The sequence below is a fragment of the Eptatretus burgeri genome, chromosome 8, assembly GCF_056783735.1.
Source record: "Eptatretus burgeri isolate ZD-2024b chromosome 8, Ebu_testis_v1, whole genome shotgun sequence".
Classification (NCBI taxonomy): Eukaryota; Metazoa; Chordata; class Myxini; order Myxiniformes; family Myxinidae; genus Eptatretus; species Eptatretus burgeri.
Window position 1 is genome coordinate 27,761,686 of NC_140968.1, and position 17,503 is coordinate 27,779,188.

At 47.2% G+C, this 17,503-nt stretch overlaps 1 protein-coding gene across 5 annotated transcripts in view; it reads left to right on the forward strand.

The window, feature by feature from the left end:
* LOC147021390 (PC4 and SFRS1-interacting protein-like) overlaps positions 1 to 17,057 on the forward strand; it is a 63,644-nt gene extending 46,587 nt beyond the window's left edge. For 2 of the 5 annotated variants that reach the window (XM_085891294.1, XM_085891295.1), the window contains exons 14-15: positions 1,822 to 1,918; positions 16,473 to 17,056. In XM_085891294.1, coding sequence (XP_085747420.1) covers positions 1,822 to 1,918; positions 16,473 to 16,545 — 170 coding nt within the window. In that variant the 3' untranslated portion in view covers positions 16,546 to 17,056. Of the gene's footprint in view, positions 1 to 1,821; positions 1,919 to 16,472 lie in introns of all 5 variants that reach the window. The other 3 variants (XM_085891297.1, XM_085891298.1, XM_085891296.1) reach the window with 2 other exon arrangements.
* The last annotated feature ends 446 nt before the right edge of the window (positions 17,058 to 17,503 follow it).

The following is a 17,503-nucleotide window of genomic DNA, read 5'->3' on the forward strand; positions in this document are numbered from 1 at the left end:
TCCAATACTGATTCCACCGTCATGAGCCACTCTGAAGGTCCTCAGTGTGTTGAAACTGATCAGTGAGATTTTGAAGAAATTGTTGGAGACAAAATTGGCGATGGAAACGCTTTTGGGGGAATTGTGGAGCCGTCTCGTTTAGAGCCTCATGTGAGCGATTCAGACGAAGATGGCGGAAGTGTTCGGGAAGTTGAAAACGTTGGTCGCATGTACGCTACAGATTGATAGGATTTGTTTTTTTTCTGTTCAATTAACAGCTCGTAAGGGGTTAATTGATAAATCAGTTGTGTACTACTCCAGAAGACACGTGGCTCGGACACCATGGACATAATGGGTGACTAATGCTTTGTCACACCATCGCAGGTTGACCAGGTGTCTTGCATGTTGCGGGATCATCGTGTTTCATACTTTCCCCGGACGCCATTTGTGGTCGCATGCCGCGTGCCCTGACACGTGTGTGGTTGTGGGTATTGTGGCGGTGGTGGTGGGGGGGGGGGGGCTGAAAGTTTTAGCGTCCTAGGTCAAATCCTCTCGGAAGAATAGAAGATACATACATACTTACTTTCTCGCCACTTTAAATAAATGGTTTGACATATGATTTGTTGAGATTTTTATGTTGATGGATAATTATTTTCAAGTGCTCTCATGGTAACTGCCGGGCAATGGCAACAGGTGTTTGATTCACCACTCAAATCGCCAGTGTACATGTGCTGGTAGCTCGGTAGAGATGGTGTTACAGTTTTGAGCGACGGTTGTTTCTTCCGCTTAATTGTGGGTATGGCATCCTCTCTCAATTGTGGTGGATAGCCATAAGATCTGGCCATCTCTGTTGCTTCATAACGTGCTCTGTAACGTGTTCCGAGCACAAAAGCGAACATTTTCTCGGCCCGATCCACACTCAGGTATTTCAGACAAACCTCGGGTCTTTCAGCCAATGGTGTAGCCATGAAAGCATCTAGATTTGTATTACTACAAGCACCAAGAACACTTCGACGAAGCATATTTGTGGGAAATCGAAAACTATTCGTCGTTTGAGTGAAGTTGTACCACGATGTAACCTGGAGAAGTGTGAATAATAATAATAATAATAATAGTATTTCGCCTTTTAATCGCAAAATTACCGACTTTATAAATTGGAAAAAGACATCATATATATTTTTTTAGGGTATTGAGGGATAAAAAAGGGTGGTCTGAGCATTTGGGTTCCACTTTAAAGATCCCACTGTGTTTTGCGAAGAGTAGGAGAGCTATCGCCGGCACCATGAACAAGTTACAAATCCCTGCCCTGATATCCTTTGTCGGAGTGGCAACCAGACCAGACCAGGATGGTAAGCCTCGCCAAGAAACTGCTTTAGCAGAACGGATGTTCTGTTTTGAGCACGGTACATTATCTGAATTTGGATAGTGAGTGTTTTAGACCTTTTTGTTCTCCCCCACCCCCTTTCATATCAATTGTTGTTGAAGATGTTTTGAAGTACTTTGCAATGCATGGGTGGATTCCAAGGGAAATTGGAAGCAATGAAAAGGAAGAATAATGGAGGTTTCTGGTTTTAAATATAAGAGGGGGCGGGGGTGGAGGTGTTGTAATGGAGGAGGAAATTTTTATTGTTTTTAAAATGTTTGTGCTCCTTTGAGTATCATCCATCTATTGTTTGAGTTGTCCTTGGTTTAATACTCTAAGCATTTTGAGACTGCGTTTGACTCAAATGAAAGTGCCGTTGTGTGCACAAGTGTTGCGGTTTAAAGGGTTGAGTCCCCCCCTCCCTCCGTCCACACCCCCCCACCCTCCCATTATGCTGCACCTGCCCTGTGTGCCATCAGGTAGGGGTAAGAGAACTGGGAACAAAGATGAGGTGAAAGCGGTTACCGCAGCCTGCCCAGATGCATCGACCCCACAACCAGTGGAGGATAAGGAAGGGTATGTGTTGTCGGTGCTTGTGGCCAGGGACGGGGCATGAGGGTTAAATGTTTGACTTAAATGAACAATCTTAAATTTATCTTTGGAAAGCATGGATTGACTTGCTTTTTAGAAATTAAACTTTGTAAACAATTTTCAAAAAGCTGTCACAGTTGTCATTAACAAATACAGCATTGTAATTTATCAAATAGGTTTTCGGGGGCAGATCCAGGAATTTCAAGACAGGGGAGTGGGGGGGGGTGCACCTGGCCATAGTGTGAAACTGGGGGGGAGGGTGGGGGAGTCTTACCCCAGCAAATTTTGAAAAATTGATCCTCAGAAACAACATTTCCTGTGTTCTTGGACATTTTCTACAGTTTGTTCCGTTTTTCCGGAGCCCAACAGTTCAGCAGCTTCCTGATGACTAATGGGACAGAGTAGTAAACTTTTCCAGCCAAACCTTAGTTGCCTGAACTTGCGTGAAAAAGACCTGTGCACAACTGTAGTATGAAATAATGGTGGGAAGCTTAGGGCAGGGAGGGGCGGGGGCGAGGTGTCATTCCCCACAAAAGAGATCAGATAGAACGGCTGATGTGAATTATTTTATTACTTGTAAATGATTCCATTTTGGAAAAGATTGCGCTTGTGTTTCCGAATGAAAATGTCACCCACGTCATGGTTTCTGTTCATGAGGGCTTTCTCCCATGGAATGTCTTCAGCGGGTCTTCAGGCGCCGTAGGCAAGAAAATGAGCATTCAGCCGCACAGGAGCCTACAAGGAGGGTGCATCCAATATGGAGTAGGACTTGGATCGATGGAAATTTGTCTCCATATTATACCACACAAAAACAATCCTGCAGGCCTACCCTTTTGTGCTCCATCTGCATTTATTTTACAAGCCAATCCACACACGTCATACCTTGTTGCTCCACTATGATTGGCACGTTCAAAAGACAAATATTTCTGGTTATACTGTTGTGGGCCGGGGGTCGGTGGCGAGGAGCGACCGCGAGGTGGAGCAGTAAGGTCGTCTCCACCCAGTACCCGAAATTGAAGGTCGTAACCCTTGGATAACTCCAAAGGTCACGGGTCCCTTAGCACACCGTGGACGCCAATATTTTGACGGTGTGGGGTAGGGTTAATTGCTTAATTTAAATATACCTAAGTACCCACGTCATCTAACTACCGGGGAAAACCACACCCTCGACGGACCTCAGGCGGAACAGGCCGTTTACCGAGCCCGATCCGGGTGTAAACCGAGCGGGAATTACCAAGATCCGTCGGTTCAAATGAACAATTACAGCAACAAGGCCTCCCTAATTCCCAATACGCACCGTGCTAAATAGGCCAGTGGTAAACCTCGATAAAGGGCTATATTTTAGTTTAAACAACCGGCTTGACACAAAGCTACAACAGGTCTCTTATGAAAGATGGTGATCTCAGTAACACATTTAGCCCTGTTGTCCTCATATTTTAGTGTGCGGTCCATGAAATATCCACATTTGAAGGATACACCCGTCTGAATATTTGAACCATTTCAGAAAATCGCATAATTTCCCATAAACTACAAGACAAAGAGCGACAAACACGTTTGGTATTGAAATGTGTCGATTGGACAGGAGAATAATGTAGTATCACAACCACATTATTATATGTTAGGGTTAGGGATGCTAAGAGCAGCGGTGGTATTGTTGGCCTAACGAGAAAGGAGTCTGCACTACTTCGGTGGACAATCACAACAAAGCTTGGGAGAATATGCATCTGCCATACGATCCAGAAGTGGGACCATCCACAAGGACGACATGGGTCATGAACAAATGCGCCCTGCAGCTCTGAACCGTGATGAACAGCATGTACAGCGATTGATTTGTCATATCGAAGACAATATGACACATCCGTTCCGGACCACTGATCATCCAGATGAACATCTTGTGAATATATCAAGTGGTGTCATCACTTCCAAGGATATTCAGAAGTCCTTGTTGTCTGTCCACGACCTGGGGAAAAGACAGATGGAAGAGTACATCACAGAATCTCTTTGCACTGGGGGGCAGAGAAGCATGTACCAGCCAATCCCAAAATCCAAACTCAAAACGTTTTCGATTTCCAAAAAGAAAACAAAAATCCTGATTTTTGGGTCAGAAAGCATTGGTTGCAATAAACCCAGAAATGGTTTTCCGCCATGCTATTGACTCAAGTCCGCCCTGACCTGAACATGAAGCACATCCTGAGCTATCCCATTACGTCTGTTCCGACATCTATCTTTCATGAAGATGGAGCTCCACGGAAGAACACCAAAGCAGAACTAGGGCATATTCTCGAGGGCCTAGTCGATGAAGAGCACGAAAACACTGCCAGTGATAACCAACATCGCAGCGTGTGCATCAGGGATGCTATGGCTGAACTCCATATCCTGGGTGGAAATGGTGGTACGTTTGGTAACTTGGCGCAGTGTTACCTAAACCAGTTGCTTCATTGCATCAAAACACACCACACCCTCATCAACGTCTTCGACCAATATGATGATGTCAATTCTGTGAAGACAGAGGAAAGAACGAGACGCCTTACTGCTGCTGGTGGATGTTGCTGTTGCTGGTGTGACCAGAAATGTGTACCCAGCTTCCTGCGTTTCATGCCCTGACAGGATGTGACTCTGTATCAGCATTCTTCGGCTATGGTAAAAAGAAAGCGTGGAAAGCTATGAAGACACTGCATCTTCAGAATAATCGTCCACACCTCAAAGTCCTCGCCACTGACGATCTCCAGGAGGCAGTGGCTGCTTCAATAATTTAGTCGGTGCCATGTATGAATCTCAAGGGAAATATATGGATGCACACACAAATTTGAATGATCTTCGGGAGAAACTCGCAGTGACCAAAGATGTCCCAGTGCATAAGTTGCCTCCGTCCGAACCAGCTTTTCTCGAACATGTGAAGAGATCCGTTCACCAAACCCGAGTATGGATGAATGGCCACCTGGCAAATCCAGAAATTCCCACACCAGAGGGTCTTGGATGGTATAGAGGAGAAGGTGTGCTGCATCCCACATTGTTTGATGGACCCACATCAGCGGAAATGTTACATGGTCTTGTGTGTTCATGCCGTGGTCATGAACCATGTACCAACAGCTGCAGCTGCTCACAAGACAGTTTGCCTTGCACTAATGAGTGCATGTGTGCCACCAGTGACAGGCAGTGTGGCAACGAACTGTCACATGGTTACCAAAATGACACGGACAGTGATGGTTGAACATATATAGGACACTCGCTCAAAATATATGTTTTAGTTCATTTCTCGTAGAACAATGTGTATTGGTGTAACATATAGTTAGCACATCACTTGTGCAAACTTCAGTCACTATATCGTATAATTTGCTAGTAGAAATTTGTTTCAAAATATTCTCATTATATTGATATGGTAAACTGAACACATATAAAGAAAAAAATATGACAATTGGCAGATGTTTTTCTGTAGTTGATTTTCGAAGTTGTCGGTCCGGAAATTACGTCTTTTTTTTCTTTGAAAAGCACTCAAATGTACATATATTTCTCGAGAAGTATTCCATTAAGTAACTAGTATTCCCCTGTTCATTCTGCACATTTCAATACCAATCGTGTAAAAATAGGGCGCATTGCTTTGTAGTTATGGCTAATTCACTGATTTTCGGAAATGCTCAAAATTTCTAATGGGGGTATCCTTCAGGTGTGAATATTTCATGGGCCGCACACCAAAAAATGAGGACAACAGGGCAAAAATGAGTTACTGAGATCCCCATCTTTCATACGAGAGCTCTTGTAGCTTTGTGTCAAGCCGGTTGATTAAGTACCAAAAAATCTAACCTATACCGCTGGCCTAAAACAAATGAAAGAAACGACATCAACGAGCTGGTACATTTAACAAGAGGATTTATTTATGAACAATAATCAGGGAGGGGAGCACACAAAGAGCAGAGTAAAAACCGAATATGCAGTCAATGTACAAGGGCGAGATACTTGAGCAATGTCTACTTATCGGACTGGCGCCACACACACACACACACACACACACACACACACACACACACACACACACACACACACACACACACACACACACACACACACACACACACACACACACACACACACACACACACACACACACTGGGGCCGGTTGCCCTTTATTGTGTCCTACAGCTCGGGAGGGGAGACGAGCTGAGGGAAGAGCCTGGTCTTGCACCTGCCCGCCTCGTGCGGTAACGTTGATCTTGTCCGGTGGCGGGACTCAAACCCGTGCCGATGTACCAGGCACCGAGGGACCAAGGATTCGGCCACGGACGCCAGCCAGCTCGAACAATGACGAGGCGAGGGATCACTGCGACGAGACCAGAGCCAGCGACAAGACGAGACCAGCCACGAGACGACCGTGCTGTCCCATCTATTTTTCTCCAACTGGGGTCGGAGGGTGGGGGGAGGGGACGTGTCTCGCGTCACCGCACCCCTCATTCGCTGGGGGAAATCGGCCGTCTCTCCGTGATTGGTGTCGGGGCGTCTCGATCCCCTGCCCCCCCAAAAGAGACTCTGCTTTTCTTGGAGCTCGCTCTGTGCCCATCTGCTGAAAGGCGGCAAACGCGCTTGCACCCTTCCGTTTGGCCGAAGCGTGGTCAGAACTTCGGTGACCGAGCGAACTCTGCCCACATGCGTGTTCGGCACGCCATCATGCGGGGAATGGTCCATAGTGTTGTTATTTTTGTGGATATAAATTCTAGAGCTAAGAAAATAACTCTCAGCGCACACATGAAATTCCCATTAGACATAAGGGACGGGACCCTAACAATAAACGCATACTGATCGAAATAACAACTGCGGGGACTGCTGACTGTCTGTGTGCAGGAGGTTTCCAAATCCGTAACAATACTTCTGCTGAAGGGGCCCAAAACATCTGGCATCCATCGGTTGTAAAGGCCCTGTCACACCTTGACGTTTTAGCCAGCGTATGCCGATTTATGAAAAATTGTTCTAAAACGCTGGCACACGTCGAATACGTTAAGAGCACGCTGAAACGCGCTAGCATACGTCGTAGTACGCCGAGCTCGTCGACAAATTTTAAGCATGCTCAAAATTTTCCGACGTGCTCGGCGTATGACTCACACGTTCCGCATACGCTGGCCATAAGTTGTAGGCACGTTATGCGATCATTGACACACATCGACACACGTTACTTGTAAATGATTCATAAGTCGAAACACGTCGAGGTAATGAAACATGGCATACCTGAAACTTATTTCTAACATATGAGTAACGTGCTTTGAACCTATGTGGAACGTATCTCCAACGCATATTGACGTACGTCGACGTATTTGACGTCTTCCGGACAACCACAAAACCTACTGAATGTGTTTCTAACTTACAGCTACCGTATAATGGCGTATTGGCAGCGTTTAGGGGAATTGGTATATAAAAATGGGGTTCACACAGGAGGAACCCGTCAGTGTTTCAGACTCCATGGTGAGTAGATGTCCATGTCAGTAGTATCAGTAGTAGTAGTAGGTGAGCGTGTCAGTAGTAGGTAGTAGTAGTAGTAGGTCCATGTCAGTAGTAGTGGGTGTGGTGATGATGGATCCTCCTTGCGTCCGCGTCCACAGCCACGGCCTGGAGACTTCTTGGCAGCATTGTTCGAAATTTTCTTTGGCATGACGGTGATGTTGACACTTCGATGTCTAGCTTGGTTATGATTAAAATCGTCGAGCGGCAGCGTCCATTTAAATAGTCGAGCGGCAGCCTTTTAATAGGCTACGCCACGTGATCGTCGGTGATACGCTGCCGCACGCTATGCATAAGTTAGACTATCGTTGGGCATACGTTGTGAACGCCGACAACACACTAAGCATTCGTTGGTATAAGTTATCTATAAGTTATCGAAACGTTCTGTGTACGTTACTAATACGTTATGCATACGTCCAACTCATTATGAATATGCCGAAAACTGAAAAAAATCAATACTTCAGCGTATGCCAGCATTGTACATACATTTTGATACGTTGCCATATGCTGGCTAAAACATCAAGGTGTGACAGGGCCCTGAGATATGGGAACAGTGTGGAAGAAGAATGAACAGTTATTGTTTTCCTTGGCCCAGTTAATCAGGTCAATAGCTACTTGGTTTCTGTGACCATCATGCAGGACAAGTATTGTGTCTGAAGCATCTCGACCTTGTACATATTTAATGAAATGGTTCTGCATATAGTCTCTAAAGACCTGAGAATTTGACCATCTCATCTGTGTCAGAATTCCATCAGCACCAACAGTTTTCCCCTGCATCAAGTCTGGCACCATTCGCTGTCTGGGAAAAACAATGAAAGGTGGTATCTGATTTTTTTTTTCTTCCCCTGTGCATTAAGCACTTCACTAATGGTAACAGTCTTGCTTCTTTCAGCCATGACAGCTTGTGGTTGATATCCTCTTCCTGAAACAACCTTAGGTGGCTTTTACTCTTTATTGATGCCCTTGTCATCTACATTATAGATGAGCTGTGGTTTGTCCTTTAGGTTGCATTTGGTTAGAATATTGCCCCATCCTTTGAAGTAGTTTTTCTGATTCTTCTGATGCACAATGTGCTCTAACAGCTCAGATAAACTTCATGGTTCTATCACATACAGCTCAAGCCATCTGTCCATAAAGTTGTAGAACCACTGCATGGCACTTGTCATCTTTCTGACACTTCCCGTGATGAACAGCATAGTCTGTATTCATTGTCAATACCACAGTCGTGTAGCTGTACCCTACTCACATACTACAGCAAGATCTTTAACATGTGATGCCAGCTCAGACTCTTCTGGCTGTGACAGAATATGTTCAGGACCAGGTCTGGCACAATCAACTTTAAGGGTAGTCAATGGTGCTGCACACTGTCTAGATGCTGAATAACAGCAATACCATCTTCCTTTACTGCCTGATATGCTCTTATGAGCGTCTTCGTGCCTGTTTCGAGAATGGGATAAGCTGAAAATGCAAAAACAAACAACAGTTACATAAAATTCAGGTTTATATATGTAGCACTTTTGTGTTTCCATAGATTTGAGATGTTGACAGTTGTATCCCTTTGTTATGCTAATTTTAGTAACGGATCCCCACTCTCGATACACAAATGAGCGTCCTTGAAATTACATGAAATTACTTGAATTACATGAAATATCAGATGGAGTTTTCAAGTTTCACAAGTAAGAACAATGGGTGATAGTAAAAAAAAAAGAAAAAAAAAGATTGTATTTATATAAAAATCAATATATTTTTCCTTCACTCGAAGCATGGTTCTCAAAATAGTGACATAAAATGGAGAGCGATGTCCACTTCCTGCTCGCTTCTGTGTTTGCTTGTGGTGTCACACGAAGGGAAAAATCTTGCGCTGGAGTGGAAGCTATCGGAAACGCATGATGCCACGATTTAAATCGTTGAGCGGCAGCCGCTCTACGATTTAAATCATAACCGCACTAGAAATCGAAGTGTCAACATTACCGTCATACCGAAGAAAAACAAATAAAAACCAGGGAGTCTGGAACACTGACGCTAACCATTACATTGACGTGTTTCGACTTATGAGTAACGTACAAGTAACTTTTGTTGACGTGTGCCAACGATCGCATATCGTGCATACAACTTATTCCCATCGCATGCGGAACGTGTGAGGCATACGGCAAGTACGTCACAAAATGTTTAACACGTTTAAAAGTACAAGACGTACTCCACTTACTACGACGTATGATAGCGTACTTTAGCGTTCTATTCACGTATACCAAACTTACCCATACTGTATTCGACGTGCGCCAGCGTTTTAGACGCATTTTTCAGAGGTCGGCACATGCTGGCAAGATCGCCAAGGTGTGACTGCGATGTTGACACTTCCATTTCTCCAGCGGTTATGATTTGAATCATTGTGCGGCAGCCTTTTAATAGGCGATGCCACGTGATCGTCGGCGATACGTGCAGCGCGCTATGCATAAGTTAGACTATCGTTGGGCATAGGTCATGAACGCCGACAACAGGTTAAGCATTCGTTGGTATAAGTTATCTATAAGACAATGAAACGTTCTGTGTCCGTTACTAATATGCTATGCTTACGACCAACTCGTTATGAATACGTCCGAATCTTTAAAAAAAAAAAAAACATCAAAAGTTCAGCGTAAGCCAGCGTTTTACATACATTTTGATATGTTATTGCTGGCTAAAACGTCAAGGTGTGACTGGGCCTTAAAATGGAAATATGAGCTGTCTGAGGTTTTTTTTCTCCATAACTTGGAGATTTAAAAACAAGGGTGAAAATATCAGTTTGTTTCAAAGTGAAACAAAAACGTATGCAAAGCCCGAGGGGGGGGGGGTGTGCGCACGCCCTGCACTCCTCCTTCTCCCCCTCGGATCCACCGTTGTTTTTGGGTTATTTCTCCAAAATAAACTCATGGAGTGGGTCTGTGTCCGTACGTACGTCGTCCGTTCATTAACATTTGACTAAAACATCTTCTCACACACTACCTCACCGATTATGGACCAAATTTGGTGTGATGCATCAGGACAGCAAATATGTGCTCCCCATTCGGATTGTGCTCCCCATCCGGATCCGCCCCCATAAGAGCCTGAAAAAGGGGCTTTCGCCCAGTGTTGTGGCCGAGTACAAGCTGTCCAAATCCAGCAATCCCGAGTCCGAGTACTTGGCATTCTGAGTCCGAGTTATGCTGAACATGTATTGGAAAGTTGGGGGGGAGGACGGATTTATTTGTTTATGTATGATGTAAATGAAGACAATTAAATATCAAAACTGACTGATGGTGTAACTTGTTACTTGCATCAGGATTTTATTCCATATTGTGGCCCGTAATATCTTGGGGGGGGGGGGGGGATGCCTGTCTCTAGTCTTGCGTTACGGAGCGTTACAGAGAGGGGTGGGGTTGAGGGGTGTCAGATTTTAGCAAAAATAGCATTGATGTTTGAACAGCCCCTTATAAATCGTTCTGCAATCACAGATCATTTGCCACCCTTTAAAACCATGGTCTTTTTACACCACCTTATTTAAAATGTTTGATTACTCGTGTAGCTTAATAATGTTCCGTTATGTAATATACTCGGAAGAGTACCCATCCCAAGTGACGGGAAAAGCTAGCAAAAGTATCCGTCCCCAGTACCTGGGAAAGGTTTAAGTTAATCTATCAATTTAAATAATATTTCATGGACTTCAAGAAGGTCAATTGTGTTGCACTCTTGATTTGCCAAAGTTTATTCACACCCTTCCAAAAATTTGGGGTCCACAGGGGGTTGCTCCGCAAAATATGTATTTGCTTTTTTCTCTGAAACTACACACGTAATTTGATGATGCTTGACCACAACCTTCATCGCCTGTGATGTAACAAAGTTTGTTCACGCTATTTAAAAAATCGGGATCGAAGGGGATTTATAGGTGGTGGCTTGCCGCCCAAAATAAGTATTTGCTACAACATTGATTCATTGGTCCATTTTGCTAATTCCGTCCCATGTTGACTTCCTCCTCGGTATCGTTATCGTTATTCTACCTGGTAAGCACCCAAGGGTATTGCCTCTATTTTAGTGGATAGTTTTGTGTTTTGTTTGTTTGTTTTCAGACTCCTGACTCAGCCAGAAGGGGAATTTTAATTCCTTCCTTCCTGGCTATATTTACAGAGACCTTGTTAAAAGTAATGTCATTCTTGTGCTGTATCACGTGGTTGGGTTTCATATATATCATGACTCGCCCGCTAGGGGTGGTAGTAGTGTACATCCGGGCACGCAATAAAGCGGAGTTACTGCTTCGCTCTCACTCTCCGTGTTCCGCTGCACCTCGGACATTACAGTTGGCTGACGAGGATGGTTGATAGACGAGTCACGGCGCACGGACAGGTGCCCATTTTCGTCGGAGACGACTTCGAATTGTTTTCGGAACAATTGGGGTGCTATTTCCATGCGAATGATGTGGATGATGAGAGCAAGCAAAAGTCAATCTTGCTCGCCTCGCTATCGACGGAACATTATCGACGACTGAGTGATTTGGTGGTGCCGGACAAGCCCAGTGGGGGCATGCTGTCATTTCAGGACATTGTGCAGATGACGAAAGCACACATGGTGCCGGAGAAGTCATTACAGCTAGCTTGATACCAGTTCGATCACCTTGCGAAAGGAAGGGAGGAGCGCGTTGCGGATTTCATCGCACGAGTGAAGCATTAGTCCGTGGCCTGCAGGTTCACGGCGGGGGAGCGTCCGGCTCGACTCAAAGATCGCTTTATTTCCGGTTTACAAGACGAAAAAATGGTTTCGGCGATTCTACGGCTGAAGGGTGAAGCCATTACATTCAACTCAGCGGTTGACACTGCTACAGCTGTCGAGCAGACTCTCGGAGATGCTCGGGCCATCGCCGGCCACAGCATACCAGATGGCCAGGGGGTCCATGCGGTGTCGCGAGCGCCCCGGGACGCACGCGCAACCTTCGGTGCGGGCCGGGGCCAGACGTCGCTGCGCGGCCGCACGAGCGGCGAGGTGACCCCGCGGACATGTTTTGGATACGGAGGTTGACACCTGCGGTGTGTGCCCGTTTAAAAACACCGTGTGTTTACATTGTCACAAGGTGGGTCATGTGAGATGTGTGTGCCGGGGGCGTTGGCCACCGTTAAGGTCATGGACGGCGATGTGCAAGGCGACCCGGGGCAGAATCTGCAGCCGATGATGAGCCTGTTTTCAATTGGTCCTGCGGCGGCATGACCGATGACGGTGGAAATCGAAGTGAACAAAACGCCGATCACGTTTCAGGTTGATACGGGAGCGGCTGTGTCGATCATCGGCGAACAGACTGCGCGTAGACTCAACGGCCTGAAGCTTACCAGGTCAAACCTCACACTGTACACGTACACCCGCGAGAAGATAACGCCAGTCGGGATGGCGGACGTGTCTGTAGTCTACCAAGGCCAGGTCACCGCGCTTCCGTTGTACGTGGTGCAGGGGAGGGGGCTGTCTCTCCGAGGCCGGGACTGGCTGACCCGCATCAAGCTTGACTGGGCCGCCGTTCACCTTGTGCAACCCGTGCCGAGCAGATGGGAGGATCAGTTGGACTAGATTCTTCAAAGACATCAAGGTTTGTTTTGCGACGACCTTGGGAAACTCAAGGACGTGCAGGCAAAGCTCTTCCTGAAGGTGGGGGTGGTTCCTTGTTTTTGTAAATCACGACCGGTGCCGTATGCCCTGTGGGACGAGGTCAAGGGTGAACTGGATAGGCTGGAGGCCTGTGGAGTGATCAAACAGGTGTCGTACTCAGATTGGGCCACCCCGGTCGTCACGGTGCTGAAATGGAATGGAGACGTCCGATTGTGCGGGGACTTCAAGTCCACGGTTAACCCAGGGCTCAGCGTGGAGCAGTATCCACTGCTGTCAATCGATGAGATATATGCACGGCTGGCAGGGAGTAGCAACCTTTTGACAATCAACACGTGTCAAGGACTCTATCGATATACCCGACTGTTTCGGGATTGCTTCGGCCTGGGCCTTGTGGCAGAAAGCCATGGATCAGGTTTGCATTGGCCTGCCCGCTCAAACCTACCTGGACGATGTGCTCATTGCGGGGAAAACGGTAGACAAGCACCTTGCGAACATTGCCCAAGTGCTGACGAAGCTGGAAGCGTGCGGCCTGCACTTGAACAGGGACAAGTGCGCGTTCTTAAAGCAGCGCTTGGAATACCTTGGGCACATCATCATGCCGGAGGGGCTGTTGAAAGGCCCTCGGAAGGTGGAGGAAATTCAGCATATGCCACCACCTCGCGACAAGACGCAGCTGCGCTCATTCATTGGTATGGCACAGTATTACCAAAGATTCATGCGCGGGCTCAGCTCGCAGCTTGCGCCGTTAACGCGGTTGCTCAGGAAGAACGAGTGCTGGGCCTGGGAGCATGCACACCAGGCGTCGTTCGACCGCATCATGCGGCTGCTCAAAGAGGATACGGTCCTTGTGCACTACGAACCTGCGCGTCCGCTCTTATTGGCATGCGACAGCTCTGCATACGGCATCGGGGCAGTGCTCTCCCACAGGATGGATGATGGTTCCGAGTGGCCTGTTTGTTTTGCATCCCGGACCCTGTCCACAGCAGAGCTGGAATATGCCCAGATCGAGCGCGAGGCTCTCAGCCTCGTCTGGGGTGTGCGGAGGTTTCATCATTACTTGCTGGGGCGGCATTTCACTTTGCAGACGGATCACAAACCACTTCAATTCATCCTGAGACCCGAACGTGGGGTACCGGTGGTGGTGGCCGCACGAATACATCGGTGGTATCTATTTCTTGCTGCCTACAGCTACGATATTCAGTTTCGAAGCACCGAGAAGCATACTAACTGCGACGGTCTCTCGCGCTTGCCTTGCGCGGAGGGTCCAGCTTCGTCTGAATCAGCCGACCGGGTTGATGTGTTTGCACTGAGCCAGGTCCAAAGCTGGCCGATCACGGCCAAACAGGTCGCGGTGGAATCGGCTCATGACATGATCCAGTGCTTGCCCGTGTCGTTCAGGCGATTTCTACAGGGAATTGGAGCGATCTACCTTCAACACCGGCATTTCAGCCTTTCGCGTCGCGCACATCGGAGTTGTCGTTGGTCCAACGGTGCGTTATGTGGGGAATGAGGGCGGTGATTCCACCGAAGTTCAGGCAGCAGTGTTTGGAAGAACTACATGTCGGTCACCTTGACGTCGTGAAGACCAAGAGTCTTGCTCGTAGCCTGTTGTGGTGGCCGGGGTTGGATAAAGACATTGAGCAGATGGTTAAGCATTGCGCCACTTGTCAGGCAGATGCTGATAATCCACGTCGAGCTTCGGGACTATGGCCGACCCCAGACAGGGCCTGGAAGTTGGTGCATGTGGATTTTGCGGGGCCGGTTAAAGGCAAAATGTTTTCTATTGTGATCGATGCGTTCTCAAAATGGCCGGAAGTTGTAGTAATGCAGCATACATCGGCAAACATTACGGTAGAAAAACTGCGGACGATCTTTGCTAAAAAAGGAATACCTGAGATTCTGATCTCTGATAATGGTCCGCAGTTCATCACAGGTACATTTGATGAGTTTATGCGTCAAAACGGTATTCGACATCTCAGGTCCGCACCGTATCATCCTGCCACAAATGGGCAGGCGGAATCATTTGTTAAAATGTTGAAACGGGCTTTGCGTAGGAGGGTGTTACACCTGTGCAGACTGTGGTCGATGTCTTTTTGCTCCAATACAGGAACGCTATTCATCCTGCCACGGGCGATTCTCCTGCCATTCGTCTCTATGGACGGGCATTGCGGTCCAGACTGGATTTGCTGCGACCTGGGGGGTCGGTGAGTGGGGCGGTGTCGCGCCCGACGCTGCTGCACGGTTTTGATGTGGTACAGCGGGTAATGGTATGCGATTATTACCACGATTCCAAATGGGTGCCGGCTGTGGTCTCTGTGGTACTGTGGCCGGCAAATTGCATGGTGCGGACTGATGGTGGGGAGGTGTGGAAGCGGCACGTGGACCAAATGCATGATCGCTGTTCAGCATCACCCCCCTTCCCCCCCGTGCCAAGCGACATGGGGCCCTCACCTGTAATGTCGCCGTGGCCAGGCGTTGTATCGCCAAGGCCAGACGTGCCGACGCCCGCGGGGTGTTCACCTGATTCAGTCCTGCCCGAGGACGACTAGCAAGCTTGTCAGCCGGGGGCAGTTGTTGTTGCGGATGGGGCAATTCCGGCAAGGGTGTCACCTCGACCTAGCCAGGAGGCGTTTGAACCTGGGCCATCTGGCGGCACTGCGCGCCCAAGGCGGGTCGGAAAATGGCCATGGTACTTGGAGGATTTTATATGTTGATTGGTTTCGTTTGGTCGTTTTATAATTGTCATTTCATCATTGGAATTGTCATTTTCCGAGGGGAGGAGTGTGCTGTATCACGTGGTTGGGTTTCATATATCATGACTCGCCCGCTAGGGATGGTAGTGTACATCCGGGCACGCAATAAAGCGGAGTTACTGCTCGCTCTCACTCTCCGTGTTCCGCTGCACCTCGGACATTACAATTTTAAACAGAACAGATGCGTGGCAGGCATCCCGTGTTGGTCAGGACTCTCACAGCAAGTGCTCTTGTTCATGGCTGCATTTGGTTAAAGGTGGATATAACACATCTCATAAATATTTTTTAAGTGTTTGTGTATGTACGTTATTCTTTCACGGCCAACCGTATCACCTCGAGGCCCAAAATGTGGGGGGGTTGGGACTTTAGAATCTGAGCAAGATTTTAAACTACAGCACACGTTGGCCTTTGGCCTTGAGGCCAAAGGTCACTATGAAATTGATATTGGGATGTGGGGTCAGGCAGTGCTCCTGCCGGCCCGTGGGCAAAAGGTAACCACCATGAGGTCAACAATTCCATCGCTTTTCAATGTCCAACACGTCCCAAATCCCCCACCAGGAAATGCTTGCCCTGCTGGGCAGCCCAGGTAGCCCCTGCCAGTAAAATACTAAAATCTCATGAGAAGTTCTTGTGCACTTCATTTGTTCTCGCTCATTAACACCTCGTGTGACCTGCGTGCAATTCCTGTCATTCTCTCACAGGTCAAAACGGTCGGACACCTTGAGCTCAACTCAGAAAGTCGGCTCGGTCGACACATCTGCTATCAGCGACTGAACCTTGACGACTCTCAATTTTAACGAGGCTATGGCTGGCAATAAGATGGACTCGGATTTCTTCCTTCTCACAATTTGTATTCTCGTCTCTGACTTTTTTTTGTTTTTTTTTTACACAAAAATTTGGAGGTTTAATAGCTTTTAAGAAATCATTAGAATCTAGCATGCTAATTGGCACATTGCACTGCTGTCGTAACAAGCTCTGTGGAAGGGCCTCATGTAGTTAACACTGAAGTTGATTGACTGTTTGTTTTATCCGTACAAATTGGCCGAGTAAGTTTAAATCTGCTCTTGTTGAATGTATTGGCTGAAGTTACACAAGAACATTCTTTTTGATAAGAAGGTTAGTTTTAGGTGATTGACGAGCATTTTGATATTTTTGATACGTGCCTGGTTTTAGGTAATCTTGGATACTCGTTTATGCTTGTTGAATGTCTCTCTCTCTCTCTCTCTCTCTCTCTCTCTCTCTCTCTGTCTCTGTCTCTGTCTCTGTCTCTGTCTCTGTCTCTGTCTCTGTCTCTGTCTGTCTCTCTGTCTGTCTCTCTGTCTCTATCTCTGTCTCTCTCTCTCTCTCTCTCTCTCTCTCTCTCTCTCTCTCTCTCTCTCTCTCTCTCTCTCTCTCTCTCTCTCTCTCTCTCTCTCTCTCTCTCTCTCTCTCTCTCTCTCTCTCTCTCTCTCTCTCTCTCTCTCTCTCTCTCTCTCTCTCTCTCCTCTCTCTCTCTCTCTCTCTCTCTCTCTCTCTCTCTCTCTCTCTCTCTCTCTCTCTCTCTCTCTCTCTCTCTCTCTCTCCTCTCTCTCTCTCTCTCTCTCTCTCTCTCTCTCTCCTCTCTCTCCTCTCTCTCTCTCTCTCCTCTCTCTCTCTCTCTCTCCTCTCTCTCCTCTCTCTCCTCTCTCTCTCTCTCTCTCCTCTCTCTCCTCTCTCTCCTCTCTCTCCTCTCTCTCTCTCTCTCCTCTCTCTC